Source organism: Micrasema longulum, unplaced genomic scaffold (genome assembly GCF_059751315.1).
Source record: "Micrasema longulum isolate JH-2025_06_02 unplaced genomic scaffold, ASM5975131v1 h1tg001206l, whole genome shotgun sequence".
In the NCBI taxonomy this organism is placed as follows: domain Eukaryota; kingdom Metazoa; phylum Arthropoda; class Insecta; order Trichoptera; family Brachycentridae; genus Micrasema; species Micrasema longulum.
This window is the reverse complement of record NW_028278393.1, coordinates 298541-319907: the sequence shown is the minus strand read 5'-3', so window position 1 is coordinate 319907 and position 21367 is coordinate 298541. Positions and strand designations below refer to the sequence as shown.

At 31.5% G+C, this 21367-nt stretch overlaps 1 protein-coding gene across 1 annotated transcript; it reads right to left on the bottom strand.

Annotated features, from left to right (window-relative positions):
* Positions 1-15743: 15743 nt before the first annotated feature.
* On the bottom strand, positions 15744-16777 carry Cpr100A (Cuticular protein 100A). The gene has a single exon (XM_088234123.1). It carries the CDS (start codon positions 16727-16729, stop codon positions 15926-15928), a length of 804 nt encoding a protein of 267 aa, XP_088090249.1. The 5' UTR covers positions 16730-16777; the 3' UTR covers positions 15744-15925.
* Between the last annotated feature and the right edge of the window lie 4590 nt (positions 16778-21367).

The following is a 21367-nucleotide window of genomic DNA, read 5'->3' as shown; positions in this document are numbered from 1 at the left end:
TGCTGCTGCAATTAATTAAATGCCCCATGCACCACCGGGTGAGGATAAATATTTGAAGATCAATTTTCAGATTTCAGAAAGGAAATTTTTGAAAGATTTGTTTTTACCAAAACTGACTTATTATTAATCCTAATAATTAATATTGATGTTTTTGTTGATATTTCTTGATAAAACTCCATAGTTAATGATTATAATAAAATTATAAATATACTTATCAATGCTCCTAAATATGTTAAGAATAGTATAAAAACTGTAAATGTAGTAAAAAATTCACCAGTCTTGAAGATGCCTACTTAGGCGAAAGCGCTCGTTGATCAAAATAATAAAAAGTAAAACTAAACCAAGAAGTTTCATTGATAAGCTAATTTATAATTTTATCATAATCACAAAATAATTAAATTTTTAGGGCATTTACTCAAAATCGTTGATAATGTGGAGTTGTAAAAAAGTGGAATTGGAATCTCAGACCTTTAATCCGTGAGTATGTTCATCATCATACCAATTCCACACCTAATGGTGCATAGGGCACTGCATTGGTAAACCAGCGTATCTAGATCGTTTTCGTTACATGAAAGTAAGATGATCAGTGTTAAATAATATAAAAACTCAAAAATACTCTCTTAAATAAATATTTTATATCGATCATGTCGGGAATAGAATTCGAAACCTCTTGCATGGTAGGCAAACGCGCTGACCACTACACCACGAAACCGATGAAAAATGTGGAAAACGATAAGTGAATGTTTGTTTCTCAACAGAAATGTGTAGTGTATTATCTCAAGAACATTGGCAAATCGGTAGAACATGGGCGATAAACGTTACGTAATAAAAAAAATAAACATAATAAAATTTATATTATAATTATGATATTATATTGTAATAAATGCAAGAATTTAGACAAAACCATTAATATTACATTAAGGAATACAATGTAGAAGTTCAAAATATTATTAGACTTTCAAAGTGTTTGTCGCAAGAGGCAAAATTAGCAGTTCACAATGGAGTCCTGGTCCTCACTCTGATGTGTGGGAGCGAAGTATGGACATGGAAAAACAGGGATGAAAATTGGCTGAATGCTGTCGAAATGCGATCTCTCAGGTGAATATGTGGTAAAACTATGTACGATAGATGCACAATGTCGAGATTCGTACATTACGCAAGGCTGAGATAGGCATTATCGACAAAATCAAGAAAGGAGCTGTGCGGTGGTTTGGACATGTAGAGCGAATGAACAGCGAAAGAACGGCTAAGAACATTTACAATGCGAATGTTGATGGATGCAGAAATAGAGGAAGACCGAGAAAGACGTGGGATGACCAAATCCAACAAATACTTGAAGACGGACATGGCAAAAGTCGGAATAATCGGCGCGCGTGAATGACAAGATGTATGAATGTAAAGGAAGCGAGATATGTATGCAAAGATAGAGTGATGGGGCGTTCTATCCTCTCTGCCTACCCCTACGGGGGCACGGCATGATGATTTGTTGTTGTTGATTATCAAACTAAGCCAAGTTTTTTTGAAAATATATTACATTAATATGTTTCTTTTTTGGGTGATACCGTGTGTGTTGGATTTGTTCCTTCGTTTCGGCTATCTTCAGGGTAAACAGGGTTCAGTTTACCCTGAAGAGGCTCCTGCGATGGTAGCCGAAACGTCGGAATAAATCCAACACACACGTTATCACCCAAAAAAGTAACATATTGAAAACAATGAAAACCTTTGCACCTATATATATTATTTTATTGTACAAAGATGTGTAATTTTGAAATAACTCCGCCCGTGATGTCACAAGTTTCCATCGGTAAGTTCTACTGAAACCGGATATCTTATATTGGTCCAAAATACATCGATAACTATTAAAATTGCATAGCAAATTCAATAACAATAATAGTTGTACTGTATGACCAGAAAGTTATGAATTATGTAAGGATTGTGTTTTTTTATTCTTATCATTAAGTACTATGCGCCCTTGAAGTAGATTCGTATCATGATACAATCGAATCCAGTTCACTACGGTGTCTGCAATATATTTCAGTGGCGGATCTTATTAAAATATTCAAAAACTTGCATAAAAATGTATTTCAAACGTACCTATTTTAAATATTTAACGTTTTACGCAAAAGATACGAACGTTTAAATCTACAGGATATGACGTAAATGCATGGTACCTCTTATCGACGATTGTGAGTAACGAGGTATTTATATTACAAAAGATTACGCGTAAAGCGGAACCCTTTTTAAAAACGGTCTTCGTCAAGGTCCAGGGTTTCAATCTAAGTCTGTTGCCTTTAAATACTTCCTTCTATCTTTCGAGAATTGAACGTAGTTATGCAGAAAGCAGCCAGTCCACAGTTTCGAAAAAATGAGATATTGATATTATCGGGTCCAGTAAGGTCAATTCTATGTTCTGCTATGGCCAGACCGTTTTCATACAGAAAATTGTATTAATCCCCTTCTGAAAATGATGTCGATCACGAAAGCGGCATAAAAATTACAAGAAAAATATTACGTTACTTAAAAAAACATTATAACAGGTCAATTACATAATTAGATTCTTGTTTATAATAATAAAAATACGTATATAGTTTTATCCCACTTTTATTTATAATTTTTTACCAGTGACCGGGTTTCATCGTGACTGACATCGTCAGACTGGTGTCATATTGTCACCAGTTTATTTTGTATATTTTTTACCATTTTTTCATATAAAAACCGTATTTCACACCCCCTGAGCCCCAATGTCATTCCTGAAGAACATGATTTTTTGTATTAAGAAAGTAAACAACGTTAGCTTAAAAAAAATTTTGTGAAAATATTTGAAAAAATAATAGAATTTATAAATGCAAAAAAATTTTTTTCACTCCGGTACTTAAAGGATTAAACAGTTCACTCCCATTTTTCCCTAATCTACTTACAATGCCAAAAGAACTAGATTACAGAAAGCTACTTTGGGCAGCTTTTCTTGTTCACCAAAAAACAACAATTTTTCCTCGTATGTGAGCACCGCCAAAGAGCCATCTTATACTTTTTCTAGACTTCTTTTTCACGTAGTAAACTTCCTGATGAAAAAACGAGAAGGTTATTCTGAAAGCCGGTAGACGTGAAAAGGTCGGTAAACGGTTTTAATATACTTATATTAATTGACATAAGTTTAACATACATAATACCAAAATGTTTAAATATTATCGGAGTATACCCATTCACGATCCGCCTCTGAATTTGCTTAGGCGCGGTTTCAGAGCTGGTACTCGAATATGATTACGACTAGACATTTATATAAAACTCCATTTTGTACGGGGATAAAAATACTACCTGAAACTGGTTTGACGACAAGTACAACGAAAGCGAAACCGCGGATATCCTTGTTAGAAAAAATCCACGACTGCTTATGGATTGCATTTTGTGAGGTCGACAACCATCGCAAGACGGAATTTTATTTTTAATCATGTATGGATAAGTACTTGTATTTTGCAGGAGCAAACCTTGTATAGAAGCGATTTATTTATATTTATTTTATTTAATGCGAAAAATGCACAATTTTATCATAGACATAATAATATTTTTTTATGTCCCGACTTGTTAGAAAATTCCGTGTTAAGTCGGGACTCATCGATATATAAATCAAAAATATGTTTTAACATATTAGACTTTTATACAAAATAATCAAAACAATATGCAAAATAATCAAAACAATAAACAAAATAATAATAGAAAAATATAAATAATAAAAATTTATACGTGTCAAAAAATGGAATGCAGAAAAGTTATATAATAAAACGTATGCATTTTAAAACAATATACAAAATAATCAAAACAGTATACAAAATAATAATAGAAGAATATAAATAATAAAAAATAATACATATCAAAAATGGAATGCAGAAAAGTTATATAATAATACGTATGACAGTGATGATATACACATATACGTATATGGATAATAATGAAGACAGCAGCGATGTTATCTATTTATTTCCGAAGCAATCTCGTACACTTGTCTCTACCCCTCGATACAATCCAATTATGGATCTTCATCTTAAATATAGACGTTGTTTTGGAGAACTTAATATGTTCATCCAAGACGTTGAACACTCTCGGAGCTGTATATGAAAAGTGTCTACGAGCAAACATCATAAGTGTTCTCGGTATTAAGAAGTTTAGGTCACGCGAAAACCTCGTACGGGCATTCTGTTGGGACCTCCTACCGTAGTCGCCTGGCCAGAAAATTGTCAATACATTTTTGATATAGATTAGACGAATATCAAAAACTTTTAAGAATTGAAATAATGGTTCAGATGGGTAGGTCGGAGGGCACCGAAGCATAACCCTAAGAATAAGCTTTTGCGTCTTGATTGGTTCATGACAATTGTCGAACAACCTGCCCAGCCAATTATGCCATTAGCAGATTATGCGCAGCTTACCATTATAGTTGACTAACCATAATAATGGTGCACTGTAACTTTATTTACAGAAAAATAAATAAATAATTACCATTACTTTAAATCATTTCCACCGTTTGTATTTTTATCGTAATATAAATATAGATAATAATGAAGCGCGCCCAGCGCCTGCGGTGAGCCAAGAAACTAGCCGATTATTCCAGCTAATTTTTTAACACAAATAAGTATACTATATTATGAATGTCAACCCCAGTGCGGGTTTTTTCTCCTAGATTAAACATGCAGATTAAACAAATTATTTGAAGATTCTTGATTTCGAAAACAGTATTTCAAACATTGTTTCTTAATAGCTATTTTTCTTTGAGATGGTACTTTTGACATTAGACCATAATTACTTTCATGCGTCATATTGCAGGACATCTGGCGCTCGACGCGGCGCGGCCGTTTTTAGCACTATTATTTTCTAGAACAATTCGCCCAGTTGACATTTCAATTGAATACCTAATATCGACTGAATTCATAGTGCTATTTTTCATTTATTTTGAAATGAGTTGTGTATTAAAATAATGGATAATATATCTATGTTCTATAATATATAACGAAATTACGTCGTTTAAGTTGATTTCATAGATGATAGTTGTTGTACCACACAGAACCACAAAAAATATCCATTTATATATTACTTACATTATATTATGTACCTTCTATATAGGTACAAATATATGATATTTTTTTATAGCTTAACTGTAAATAGAATCACCATTCGCTACTGGTATTTTGTAAACTTTCTTAATTTTGGATAGCGTGATTTATTTATTTTATTAGCATATACGGAAAATTTATCTTTTACTATTATTTTTAATAAAATTAACAAATTTAGCTTAATTAAATTTTTAAAAAAACATAAATTTCCTTTTACCCAAGATTAATTGAAAAAATTAAACGTTAAAACTTTACAACATACTCAATAGGAAGTTTAAACAATTTAGGAATAAATTTAAAAATTAAATTGAATAATAAAAGATTTTAAAGTAATATAATAAGAAAATCGATAAGTACTGTTTCATACAGCTGGGCAGAGTAAACAAAAAATAGTATGTATTATGAAATGTATAAATAAACTAATATGATTACCATTCACCACCTTTGAAAAAGTTCAAAAGGTTTGTTCTTTCGGAACAATGCCCTACACTAAATACTCGTATATCCGATACGTGGTAATAACTTTTGCCAAGTTCATGATGTCAATGTCATGATTCAATACCGCATCACAAGTATACACTGTCCGTGAATTGTTGCTAGAAAACGGTGGCACCTGTCTAGTAATTCTTTCAGGCACCCTGAAAACTCTTAAACCAATACCTAGATGGCACTGTGGGTTAGAGCTGGGTCCGCCATATCGTATTGATATTATCGCCGGCGCCGTGAGGAAGGACGAAAAATATTCAAAGGTTTTTTTAAAATCTTGTTTTAAATTAAATCAAGTTCAAGCAGACTTAGACAGCAAGTTGTAAGCATTAATACTTATGTTTTAGTTTATTACAAAAGGGATCATGGTCTATTTGCTTTGTCATTTCTATTTATTTCATAGAATTATGTTAACATGCAAGCTGTAAAATATTTTTGGTACTGTCCTATTTTCAAATACCTACATATGCGTTCCTAATTTCGGATACCTATCTCCTCAAAGTCTTCAGATGAAGAGCCCTTTCTGTCTAATGAATTATATTGCAATTTTGGAAATACTGAAGATTATGTTGGGCCTAGAATAATATTAAGAAGGTCCACGGTGTTTATAAACGGTGTCTACAGTGTCCACAGTGTTTATAAACAAATAATTATTAGAATGGTGGTTTGACGCTACAACATTTTACTGTCCCAATGTAGCTTTGTCATTTTAATGAACATGAAATAATTCCTAAAAAATGAGAAATAAAGCAAAGAAAAAGTCCCTAAAGTGATTTAATGTTTCCTTTTGTAGGTAGATACAGAATACAACATAAAGTTTTGTATCAATAGAAATAAATTGAGGTTTAAAAGAATTGAAGCTTCTTTTAATTATTTGATAGACGGACATAACAATAATACCGCATTTTTTGTTTATTTAACGATTTATATTAGAAAATGTTCCTTGTGAATGTCTGCATCAATGGTGTTAAAAATACACTTGCATGACTACTTAAAACCAAAATAAATATCTTTGTGCGTTTTAAACCTTGCTTTCAATGATATCAGTATGCACATTTCTGTCTGTATTTTTAGCAGCACAGATTGTACAAAATGATCACGGTAATAAAATTCGACTCACTTCTATCATTCATTGATTGGTACAAATAGTTATATACAAGTTTGTTAAAGTAATGTCTGTCCCATCTAAGAATTATCTCCGGAATATTTTTGTTATTTGTATTCCTCAAACGTAATATGACAGATGAAATGGCCTGCAAATAACAACCTATTTCGCGAAAATCGGTTATATATTTCATTTATTTATTTATTTCATTTTATTTGGGATTTTTACAGCTATTACATAAACAAAATAATTAGAAAAATCTTAACAATACTAAAGCCAATTAAAAAAATCCACGGTAAATATAATGACACATAATATATAAGAAAAGAAGTTTAGTAATTGTATTTGTGTGACGTTTGTATTCATGTGTATGTGAATGTGTGTATGCGTGAATGAATGAGGGAGAGGATACATGTGCGTGTGGGAATGAAAGAGGGAGAGGGTGCGTTTGTATGGGTGCGTAAGTATGAAAATAGTATATTTGCTTAAAACTTGTAAATTGTATTAAAAATGGTACAATAAAGAGCTTAGTAAAAAGTTAAAAACCTTTTTGTTAAAATTCAAATGACGAAATGATATAAATTGTTTTTTTTTTTTTTTTTAAGTATGTTAAATTTCAAAACCGTATTCTGATATAGCTGCAATTTGTGGACTGTACGATTAATTTGCTAGAATTAAAACTCTGTCTTCCTGTTTGGACTATTTTAAAGTTCGTTTTATAACTTGTAGCTTTTCAACCTTTATTTAATTATTTTATAATGTAACTTTCCCTTTCTGCTCCTTATGGTGCATAGGACACTGCATTGATGCACCAATCGCAACATATCTTGATCATTTTTGTTACACAAAGGTAAGATAATCAGTCTTACGCTTCAGGTGTCAGTCCAGGGACTATGAAATATTCTAGTGTGAAAACACCCTGTAAAATAAATATTTTAAATCAACCAAGTCGGGAATAGAACTCAAGACCTCTTGCATAGTAGGCAAACGCGCTGACCATTACACCACGAGGCTGACAAAATAATTATTATTTTGGTATATATATAATAAAATGGCGGATAACTTTGCTGGAGGCAATATTAAAATGAACCTAAGACAGATGAAAATTTGTTGAAAATGAGCGAAAACGCCATTTGTACTTCCATTTATAACATTTCAATGGACTTTTAACATTCAGCGCTACCAACATATAAAACTTAAATGATTAACCAGTTCTCAATTAGTTTTAATAAAAATCCAACCAAGAGCTTAATAATTGGGTTCGTAATGACGTTTTTGTTTGCTCTCCTAAAAGGTTACACTTTTGCAGCTATATTCTAGTGTCTGCTCATCTAAGAAATTTTATTAGCTTTTTCGGATTTATTTGCAAGCTCTAAATGCTGCAATGGAACAAAACACGCGTTATTTTTTGTCTTATATGCTAGTTTTTTTCATTCGGTCATGAATATATTTTAATTTTGTGTAATTTCAACATTGTTAAATATTTCTAGTCTACAAAAACGTAGAACTAATATTGACTCCGTATATATGTTCGGCATACTAAATGGTATAATCGATGTTCCATTATTACTGGGACAAGTAAAATTCAATATTCCGACTCGTAGATTGTGAAACAATGAAGTACTGTTCATCGATCAGCATAGAACAGCCTAAATTCTCCAATGACCCGCCTTTGTCGTATTGTTAACTCAAGACAAGATCTGGACTTTTTTGGTTTAAGTTTACAACGATTTAAACCAGCACTAAATAAATAGTCCAGATCTTGTCTCGATGTCCCTTATGTTTGTCAATGCTTCTTTCTTTTTTTAAAAAATGTTTTAAACTATTCTTTTATTGTAATATTTAAACCTTTTAAATTGTATACATGGACAATGTCCGTTAATAAATAAATAAATAAATTATGTAATTTGCTTTTTAATAATCCGATCGTACCTTTCCTTTCAATCAAATGTTTCCTTATTTTAAAACCATCCCTCATACCGAAGGTTTGCGTTCTCTGCAGTGCACTCGAGCCTCGAGTGTTTGAATTTGCAATCCAATATAATACTTGTAAATGCAATAACAACTAAAATCCCAGCCCACCAGGCTAGACTTCTTCTCACTATTAACTAGCACGAACAAGTAAGAGTATTACGCAACTTGCATCACTAACGACTAACACACTTATCAATAAGGTAGAAAGTGCCACTTTTAATAAATATTGGATCGTTATGTAATGTTCACTAGTCGCTAACGGTAGGAGGTATGCAAAGCGACGTAATTGAATCAGCTAAGGTATAAATTTTCTGGTTTTGAATGGGAAATCGAGAGATGTTGTATAACTTACGAGTTTGAAATCAATTCGGAATTACTAAATACGTCAAACATATTACAATCTGCATTTAATTTTAGGCCAAAAATAATCTAACTACCTTAACTAATTTTGAAACAATAACTTTAAATAATAGTTTTTTTTAATAATAAAATAAAATACAAAAAAAAAAAAACTATGTTTTTAACGGCTATTTTTTTTCCACCGACCGGTTTCAAAGCAAACAAGCTTCTTCGTCAATATTGATATCAAATTACCACCCGTGTAAGGAAAAAACTACTTGATTTATTGGGTTCACGTGTAGTACTCGTATTTTGTGAACATGATAAAAATTAAATAGGAATCAATTCATTAGTTACGTAAACCTTGACGAAAAAGCTTGTTTGCTTTGAAACCGGTTGGTGGAAAAAAAATTGTGGTTAAAAACAAAGTTGTTTTTTTAATTTTATTAAAGTGAATAACCATAAAGTTAGTGCTTCAAATATAAACTTTATTTATTTTATTTTATTTATTTAAATTATTTTATTTATTTATTTTATTTTATTTATTTGGATAACCAACAGCTTTAATTATCTTATGTATTTATAACAAAACAAATAACAAATAGGCCAATTACAGGTTTACATAAGTAGCATCACAGTTCGTAAAATATATATATATATATATATATTATATTTATGATAGTTTTTTTATTCAAAAATTAAAAACAATTTATGTAATAAAGTGGTGGCGATAAGATTGCCTACACTTCAGATGCCTCCTGAAAGCCTTAATAAAAGCGTGGTCTGACCTTTTTTCAAACAAATCGATTCCCGTATTTTCTCCCCGTAGTTACTAGAGCAGTAATTTTTTACACACTAAAGATATTTTCATCATTGGCGTGTATATACAGTTTTGACTTTTTGATAAATTGTTTTTTATGGGAGCTATGTCCTTCCAAAAACTCAAAAATACACATAGTTTTATTTTCTGTTTTTGTACATACAGTATAGGAGAAATATTTTTGAAAAGCACAAAGTTTTCGACACAAAATAGTCATTTTGATACTCAAAATCGGTTTAGTTTTGAGGTGCGGAAGACTGGACAACGAAACGTTAATTTTGTCAATTCAAGGAAGCCAAAACTAATCTGATGTGCGACTATTTTTTTGGACAGTATCCCCCGATTTCCTTCCTATTTGCGGAATTGTGACAGAAAAACAATGTTTGAAATTCCTGTTTACCGAAATTCTCAGCCACAGGATATCCTCTTAACAACGTTGCCTACCTTACAAGCTATCAGGTTCTCGACGTCCTGGTCCGCTGACGACTGTTTGTCGACAACGGTCGTGTCAGAAATATGAAACGCGGATGACTTGAAAGAATGCACAAGAGTAGAAAGCTGCATAAAATTTTCTTGGTTTTTTCGACATTTTATTTATCCTTATTTTATTTATCACAATTGCCTTCCTTTTCAAAAAATATTGATTTTTAATACGATTCATGATCCATGGTATTTAAGAGCTCTGATGTTGATTGTTGATCACAGAAAAATATATTGCTACTTGTTAGTAGTCGCGTCGTCATAAGATACCTTATTTTATCGACTATAAAACGGTCCGTTATCTGTCATGGCGCCGAAAACATCTACGTACTATGCATTCTTACGCGCACCTGTCAATTCTAAAAACTGCTCCGTGTAAAGCAACGATGATAAAATGGTCCAAGAATTATTATTCTACAGAGTGCACTAGATCTTGTCCCGTTTTTTGACCCATGTAATACTGGTTTTACACATTGTCCCCGCATTTAGTACAAAATAACTTAATAAATCAAGATATTTTACGAACTATTATATTATACAGTTTAAAAAAAATGGTTTTCGCAACGCGAAACGTAAAAGGAACACAAGATGATGAATATTTTAGAGAAGGAAATATAGACTTTTAGGCATTTACACGGTTTACGACCTGCGATTGATTGGTTTAACAAACCATTTTGTACATTAACATTCACGAGTAACATTCACCATTCTACTTGAGTTTGAACATTCATATTTTTTCAATTCTTCCATCTGTTGATTTTTGTTTGTGAAGTTAAATATACTAAGCAACGCCTGGAAACATTTTTCAATTTTAACACTTCTCTTTAGACCAGTTTGATTTATCGACAATATTTTAAAAGGTTGAGGTGAATTACAGCTCATAAGCTCTGTAGATTCCGAGATTTCTACATTCTCTTTTCTTGAATATATTTTCATTTCTATTGTTATATATATCTGAATAACTCTTTAACTGAACTGAAATAATAATGAATGAACACAGAGACAATCAGTAGTAATGCATTGAAGATGTTAGAATTTGTTCTGCGACCTGCCAAGGGTTTTCGAAAATACCCGCGTACTGAGAACGCTTTACAACTCCTTGTGAAAGTGGCTCGATGATTTGGGGGCCACATGAACTAAAGTACTCTCTTATGATAGAGAAAATCTAAAATAAGTTTCTGAGATATCTCTACGCGAGAGAGTGCGGGTATTATCCTTGGCTCTGCCCGACCGAGTTTCTCCAGGGTATGTTTGGCTACAACAGTTAAGTGACTAGAAAGAATGTGTATTTGACTACACATTTTTATCGATTGTTGCGCGGTATGATCGACAATTCTGAGATTATGATGAGCATTGGTTTGTGTGTTCCTGATAATTACCTAAGACAGCATCAGCATAGATTGTTTCATACTCCGATATACAGGACTAATCTGCCCATGGCTATGCCTGTTGGAAGGGCTACAGCTATGCTGAAAAACATCGCTCTGGATATTGATTTGTTCCATGTATCCGAACGGGTTTTCCGAAGCAGGATTATCCTACTATTTTGACATGAGTCTTTCACGTATATTTTTCGTTTTTTATAATATGTACGTATTGAATATATGTTTGTTTTATGTTATATTTAATTAAAAATAAAAATTGAATACTCCCCAAGGGGTTGAATCCAGTTCTTGTCTATAAAAAAATGACAAACTGAGAGTATTGCTTAGAAATTTTTTATATTGTTCTTCAGAAAGGATTATGAACTTATTTAAATCTATTATTTTTAATATTGTTTTATTTTTTTAAATTACTGTACTTAAAATTTAGCTCAAGTGAATCAAGTTTTTGCATGTGAATTAAACGATAATTATTCGACCAGGTATTTATTTGTTTAATTGAATAATTTGTTTTCGAATCGCTTAAATACGTAGGTACTTTCCCTCCCAATTAGAGAACGTTGCAAGTTGAAGGCGGAGGCAGTTCTGTAGGCAAGGAAAAAAGCAAGGTGCAGCAGAGGTATGACGTTAGCCAAGGACCTTGGATACTTTACATGTCATTTATTAAACCTGGCATTAAAACTGGTTGATCCAATAAAGTTACGGAATGCTACTAGAGGGAGGTTCAAATGTACAAAAATATTTCGTTTTAAAGTATTTTTTAAAAAATGGTAAAAAAATTGAAATCTTTTTGTTAAAATTTAAATCAAGAAATGTTATAAATTGTATTGTTTAAAAGTATGCCAAATTTAAAAACCGTATTCTGAAAAAAAAGCATTTTATTTTAAAATGTTATTAATACACACTGAATGAATCATGTGCGACGAGTCCTAAACAATATGGTAGGTAACCACAAAATGCAGTAAATACGATATAATGTCAACAATAAAACAAGGTTTGACAATACGCGAACGTTGATTCAAAACGAACATACAAATACATATTATATACACCTACATAATATATTTTTAAAAATTTATTAATAACAAATTAAAACACAACTAAATACATTTTTTTACATTAATCAAATACATATATTTACATTAACGTTTCCCACTACGTAAAAGAAATAAACAATTCTTGTGTACATAATGGGGAGGGACGTCTTACAAAAGATTATTTTATTTTAATCAATAATATTTTTAGAATAACATAAATAAATTACAAAAAAGATATTAACGATGTTTTCAATCAGTGTTACATAAAGAAGAATTATAGATGTAAATTTTTACTTCTTTCTTAAATATATAGTATTCCTGACTGTACTTTTTATTATCTTTGTTCATTTTATTAAGGAAAAATTTCCTTTTGTAAGTATAATGATGTTATGCAGTAGTTGTTTTAATTGCAATATTTAAATAAGAAAAACATATAAGTTTGATAGAAATTATTTGAATGCCCGAATAGCTGAATATTCCGGCCCGTAACAGTCGGCGATAGCTTGCTAATATTTGTATTATTTCCTAATATAGATGCTTGTATCAATTTGCGGTAGTATAAATATTTTAATTGCATATTTTGAATGGTGTTGATAACAAAACATTTATTAAATGATCACTCAAGTGCGCAATATCCAAGCGTGCGAGTGGGTTGAAACAGCACATTTACCATTTATATCAGTGAATACTTGAATCACTTTCGAAGCATATGGGCGTTGTACACAATCTTGTCCGTATGTGTTCTAACCAGGAAATGTTTGGCCATTCTAAAGTAACATGGGAACTTGATTTCGTCTTTTGACATTGAACACAGTCTATGGTCAATCATGTGAACATGAAATCGGAGCAATATTATTTGTTGGCATTCCGATCCAATTGGTTTCGTGACAAAATGCTTGCAGTCGTATTGATATTATATTATCTCTCTATTTATTTAAAGACTTTATTTACATAAACAGTTTACAGACATACGCATAAGGGCAGGCATCTTGCCTTAAGGCAATTTCTTCCTACCTATCAAAACCGTTTAATTTGAAAAAATCAGTGGTATATGAAAACAAAAAATTGAGTTACACATATATATATATATTTTTTTAATCGTACTTTTATCACTGATTAATTTTAATGTACCGAAGGACAACTCGGCGAACCTACCAATACTGTGGCAACAATACTTCGACATCATATGGTAAAAATTCAGTCAACAATAGACTTCACACTCTAGGCAATGAGTACCAGGACGTTGGTGACTCATTTCACATGAAATTTAGTACAAGTAAAACGGCTCTTCTCCTGTATTTCATTAGTAATAGTTCTAGATTACTATTTATTACCATTGTTAAAAATTGTTCAAACTTCTCTATTAGTGTTTTTTTTTTGTTTCTTTTCTTGGATTTATGTACAAAATATTTCTCTTCATAATTTTTTTCTTACATCATTATATATTTTTATACATAAATAAATACTTTTTACCTAAGTATTAGTTTTAAATAATAAAACATTTATTTATATATTTATTTTTTTTAAATCATTTAATGTTATTCAAAATTGTTTTTTTAGTTTTTTTTTTAACTGTTTCAAAGTATTTCCAACACCAAATTAACATTTTTATCGATACTTCTACAATTGGTAATCGTTTCTTTTTTTATATAGTTTTTATTTTTTAGACTTTCTTAATTTGTTAATTACTAATATTGTTTCTAATGCTCTGTATTACTTTTAATTATTCTTACATATATGTGTATATAATTGTATTTGTAACTAATATGTAAAAGGCACTAAGTGCCGTTTATTTCAATAAAATTATTTTTATTTTTATTTTTTAATTGTTCTCTCTCTACATTGGAACGTACCTCTTAAATACGAATTTTCTAGTCATTATTTCGTTTCAAACATATTTTTTTAACATTAATACCCGTATGCAGAGACAAACCTTAAGGTGAGGTAAATACATTATATTGTCTTCACCTTCGCGTTATTCTGCATACGAGATTAGAATGTACTTTCCTCATCTTAAGTCTTGTCTCTGCATACGGGTATTAAAATTAAAGAAATATAAAACAAATTCAACTGTTCGTAATTCAAATAATGTGCAGTATTTTGAGATCTTCGTTTTTCTATTATAAAATTTTATAATTAGAAAGTGCTAACGAGCGAATATGCATAATTAAATATTTGTATCATTATGAAACAACTATTCGTTATTTAAATAATGTTTTAATTTTAGAAACTTGGTTATTCTAAATTAAAATGTTCCTAAAATACTGAGGAATAAAATTTAATTTCATTCTTAAAAATTTAAATATTTTAAAATAAGTAAAACAAATCACCCAATGTTATTTTTAATTGTTACGAGATATTTTGAGATATTCGCCGTCTTAAATCAAAATATTTACGTAATAATAAACAGAAAATTGAATCATTATAAATTTTTTAGTTAGAAAGTGTACTTTATAAAATTACATTTTAGATTAATAGCGGTTTTAATTCGCTGACTTTTATTAATTTCAAAATATTTAAACATTTATTATGTTTTGTACAAAATAAAATTATTTTGTAATAATGTACCTTTTGAAAAAACAATTGCATCAATTTTTTAAAAATCAAATATTTTTTGTCTTTTATTATTTTTAATTTATAAAAATGTCGATTGCGTGAAGAGAATTTTGAAGGTTACTTAAATATTCTGATAGCGTTTAAAATTATGTATGTTTCATATAGTAGAACATGGTTTTAACGAGATTGATACGATTTCACCAAATCAATGTACTTTTAAAACGCTTTATTAATTTTAATGGTTTATTCTGAAAGCAGGAATCGGATATTTCATTAATATGAATGGCTTTGATTTGAGCTTCCTAATTGTATTTTATCACTTACGTAATTGGCAAAATTTAAATCAATGTTTAAATATTAAAATACATAAATGCATATGCATCCATTATTGCGTGATAAAAAAGAATTTTGTTATATAAAATGTTCTACCAATATTACTATCGGTAATAAAACGCTTAGTTTTGGTAATGTTTTTTAATTATCATTTATGTTAATGGTTAAATTGACTATTCACGCATATTACAATTATGCGTCAGTCATATCACGCATAAATATAATATAAAATATCACACCGTGAATCATACATAGTAGATCAATAATTTAAATACAGTCACTTTTGGCTATAACAATACAATTCTAAATTAGAATTTGCTGCTAAAGGAATAGCTGTAACCGTCTGGGGATCTGTTCAGGTCGAGCTTGCCAGGGGGGAAGAATCTAGCAGGGGCTTGGGTCCTTTCCTCGGGGGTGAAGAGTTGCTGGGGACGTAGGGCGGGAGCTGGGGCCGGCTGGGCTCCGCTGAACTGCTGGGGAGCTCCGCTGTACAGGTTCTGCACTTTGGGGGCTACGTACGCCTGTTGCTGGACTCCGCTGTATTGGGGTTGAGCGGGGGCGCTGTATTGCTGGGGGGCGGGGCTGTACTGGGGCTGGGGAGCGGGGTTGTATCTGGGCTGAGGGGCGGAGTACTGCTGACGAGCAGGGGCGGTGTTTTCGTACAATTCAGGGTAGTACTGTCCGTCATCCTCATTGGGGGCTCCTCTGGAAGAGGCTTGCTGCTGAGGAGCGGGGTTATATCTTTGCTGAGGGGCGGGACTGTAACTCTGGGGAATTTGAGCTTGAGCGGGTCCAGAGGGAGCGACTGGCAAATGATCACCTGACGCAACGAATCCGTTCTTTCCAGCTGTGTAAGAAATGGTTCTTCTCTGACCGGACGGGTCTACGTAAGAATAACTTCCCTTCCTGTTGCCAGCGGCGTCACTTTCTTCTTTGAAATCAACGCCATCTTCCTGGGTGTACGCCGCTCCGAAGGTTCCGTCTCCGCTCAGGTATCTCTCCTCGCTCAAGATGGCCGCGACCCTCGGGTCGTCCGTGTAGCGGGCGGCTTTGGGAGAGCGCTGGCCTTGCACCAGCACCAGCAGGGCACAGAGACACACAAGCCTGAACATGACTGGCTGTCGACTGCTTATGTTATTCAGACGAGAGACGCGGAGTGAGTGACTGTCGATCCTGCGCGCCCGAGCCTTATATACCGGGAAAGCAGCCTTGAATGGGCCGCACGCGGGGTATGTGAAATGACCGCGAAAATCTTAATTTTAACCTGGGGCGGGAGGTAGAGAATAACGCACTGGGCTTGAATCTTTCCGGCATCCTGTTTATTCTACCGCCTTTAATAACAAGGCATTAACCTTTGATTAATTCATCTATACACTGTAATAATGTCGTCAGCATCTTGCCAAGTGCAATGGGGGCGTGTGACAATAAATCAATATAATATATCATACATTGTATCTAAAAATAATAACACAGGTTTTACTGTTATATCCACTCAAATGATTCCTTATTTCTATGGTTTCAACTTTTATATCAAAGAATAAAAATAAATATTTTTTTCTTGGTAGTTACGATTTTTTTTTTTTTAATGAATAATTATTTTAAACTTATTTAAAGAAAACATCAGACATACAAGAAAAATGTAATATTTACAAATATGTCAAAATTAAGACTACTTATAGTTTTCTGTATATTGCTCAATACGTCAAAAACAAAAAAACAAAAAACATTATTGTCTAGGGTCACTTCGCATCACTACACATGATATCAAAATAAAATATCCGTAAAGAAAAATGTTTTTGTTAACTCAGTCTTTAAAAATTTCATTATCAACGGATTCCCACAGAGTAACCCAAATACACTTGTTTAACCCCTAGCAATATTTCGTTTATCAATATTACAATTCAAAAAATGTGTATTACAACAAAAATTGCTTAATTGGTATTTTAATACCATTATTCAGTTTTACTTTGACTTATAAAATGAATCACTTAAAAATAAATTTGTATGTAATCCCTTTATGTCCCTTAATGTTTATCTAAGAAACACGTGCCTATAATATAAACATCATAAAAATTTATTATAAACCTGTAACAAATTATTTTAACATAACCATGTTATTTATTAATTTTTTAAGATATAACATAATATACTTTTTTCTAAAAGTACATTTATTTATAAAGATACAAAAAATTAAATTTAAATTACCTCTTTAGTAAATAATGTTTTTGAATAAAATAATGAAGTAATGAATCAACAAATAAGATGATTAAAAGCTTGCCATGTTATAAATTAGTAGTTTAATTGATGAAAAATATCGTGACCTCTAAAAGTGTTAAAAAATTAATCACATTCAATTTTTTATTTGATAAATTTTATCACCATCGTCATTTGCCTTTTCCGCACTTAAAAGTGCATAGGATACTAATTTATACACCAACCGTAGAGAGTTTCGATGTTTTTTTTACGTGAAGATAAGATGATCAATACATCATACTTAAAAAGACCTAAAATAAAATCAGCTTCGCTCTTCTCAGGAGAGAACACTTTCAATTCCTCGACATAGCACATCATTTTTCAGCCATTTCTTTGCCGTTCAAGGAGCTAGACTTTGGAATAAACCATTTCTTCTTGTAAAAAATGCACCTTCTATAGCCACCTTCAAGAAACGCCTGAAACATTACTTTATATCCTCAGAATCCTGAATTCCCTGTATTTTAATGTTTTTTTTTCATATATTTTTATCCCTTCTCTTTCCTTGGTTCCTGTTTCTCTCTCCTTCCATACTTATTATCTGATTCCACATTTATCATACTTTAATGTGTATATGTATAATAAAATTTACTGTCTTATATTTCACTTAAAGATTCTTCTCATCGTTTCTTTGAATCCCTTAAAATAAATATGTGTATATTTATGTTTTTCCTTTTTTTTTTTAAATATTATTACTATTTTATTTTATTTTTACATCTGAGCATGTTTTTCATTCTTTATTTCAATTCTCAATTTTTAATTACTCTTACAAATTTTCTTCATTTTTAATTTTGTTTCCATTTGTAAATACTCACTACAAACTACAAACTTTAAAATATCTTTTTTTCATTAATATTCAAAGCATTAACTTTGTGGTCCAATATTTTAATATTATGTTAATAAAATTTGTATAAAACACTCACCGACTTATCTGTCTACCGGTTTCGAGACGTAAAAGACGGGTTACGGCTCGAAACGAAGAGATGGGTTACGTCTCGAAACCGGTAGACAGATAAGTCGGTGAGTGGTTTTATACAAATTTTATTAACATAATTTCTTTTTTTCACTTATATTTTAATTTTCAAACAACTTTCATTTATGTTTTTCTTTTTCCTTCTCTTTTTTATACTTTCATAACTAACCTTACATTTAATTGCTTTATAATATGGAAACTTCACTGGTCCATTAGAATTAAGTCTGATTGTGTAAAATATTAAACTTTGTAACTGTACTGTATGTTTCCTAAATAAAAGAAAATAAAAAAATATTTTTTTTTTTAAATAACATAATGTATTTTTTAAAGTTAACATTTATTTATTTGACACTTTATATACATAAACAATATATAAACATATAAGAGCGGGCATATTGCCTTGATGCAATTTCTTCCTACCTACCCAAACCGTTCAGTTTTAGAAAATTACAAATACATGGTAATATGTGTAAGCCTTATCTCCCAATTAAAAGAGAGCTGTTAACTTTAATTTATTAGGTATTTTTATGTATGTATTATCGATTTTAGTATGTTTCTGCGTGTACAATAAAATTTTAGAAAAATTAACAAATTGTTTTTTTTTAAATTGAATTATCTTACATTTTTTGTGTTATTATTATTTTTTTTGCGATCTGGTAACATAACGCGGCGACTTCACACATGCGCGCGGTGAAAATGGGGCAAAGTGGGAAGCTTTTTGGATACAGTCCGATATATTCAAATATGATTCTACGCTCCTTCTGGACTATTCTTAATTCTATGGATACACCTCTTCGTGGCCTATACTGTAACCAAAGACAGCTTGATTTAAAGTGTCATATCTACCGGCGGACACACTGTAATAAATATGCTAGTGCCTAAATATTTTTTTCACCAAAAAAATATTCGTAAAGTAGTTATTATAGATTAAATTTTTCAACACAGGCAGAATAAACAATCAGTCTTTAATAGTTACCGACTTGTTGTTTTATACATAGAATCTACAAAACATAACAAAGCAAAACAAAGCGCAGGAGCAGAAGGCAATCTTTCACTTAATTCTATTACAGTAACAATATTATTACTATTACTACTTACATTATTTTATATACGCGTGTTTTACTGTTACAGCAACAAAGCTGTTGTTATTATTACGAAATCAGAGTTATTACTTCAGATGATTAGTTTGTACAATTGATTACACTCAAAACAACGAACAAAAATTTCGACTCAATTAAAATCATAAGAATGTCTACACTTTAGAATGTTTGAATTATTGTGTTACAGAAGGTTTTTTTTAACGAATTTTAATTTTGTTTTAATGCAATTCCTGATAAAAAGTTAAATTTTGCAGAAACAAACACTTCAAAAATAAATTAAACGAAGTCAAGTCACGACACGACAAAAACGCATTCTTAAAAAAATAAAAAAATGTCAAATATTATTTTCAAAATAAAAATCATATTTTTTATCGTCATTCCCTTTCCGCACCTAATGGTGCATAAGGCACTGCATTGGTACACCAATCGTAGTGTATCTTTATCATTTTTGTTACATGAAGGTAACATAATCAGTCTCACGCTTCATGTACCAGTCCAGGGACTATGAAATATTTTTAGTGAAAAAACACCATTTTAAATGAATATTTCATATTAACCATGTCGGGAATCGAACCCGAGACCTCTTGCACGGTAGACTAACAAGCTGACTATTACATCACGAGGCCGACTTAAAATAAAAATAGTACCTTAATATTGTGATTTATCCATATACTTAAATTTGGGAGGCCATTTTTAACGAGTTGTAAATTGTAAATAGCTGATAATGTTAACATATTACAACAGTGCTGAAGTAATAATTTTAGAGAAAGTAATATAGAAGTCTAGGCGTCTACAGGGCTTATGACCTGTCATTGGCTGGTTTGGTGTCATTGGCAGTGGTGACAAATCATAGGTCTAAGCTTCGGACCCCACTGTACCACAACTTGACAGGCGGGGATACTGACCACTATACTACCGAGGGAAACATCAAGACCGTCTCGGTAAAGGCTAAAAATTTGTTTTTCCATTTACGTCGCCTAAGTTGTGTTGAGTGGGGAATCCGCTCTCCAGCCCTGCGGATCCGATATCGTGGGTCCTCTGTGGCCTAGGTTACGTATGCGGCCCAGGTGTTTTTTTTATATTTTGTTATATGTTAGTTGCATTATTCTTTTACCTTGCTTGTAATGTACAAGGTTAATATATACTTCAAAGCGATAGTTATTTATTTATTTACTTAAAAAAAAAAAAATTTTCTTTTAAATTTATATTAAATTTACTTCTATGTAAAACTTTATTTTGTTACTTTGTGTTAGGATCGGTGAGATGTTTCGTCTGTGACCTGTTTCAAGAGCTTCTCCGCATTTGCTCTAGTGAAGAGGAAACCCAGAAAACTCGTCAGGAGAAGGCGGACCGTTGTAATTCGTCAACAGATCTTCCGATCCACTTGAAGAGTGCTCGGCATTTGGTGTCCTACTATCATTGATAAC

Coding starts and splice junctions, on each gene's coding strand:
- Cpr100A (XM_088234123.1), bottom strand. CDS start 16,729: ATGTTCAGGCTTGTGTGTCTCTGTGCCCTGCTGGTGCTGGTGCAAGGC.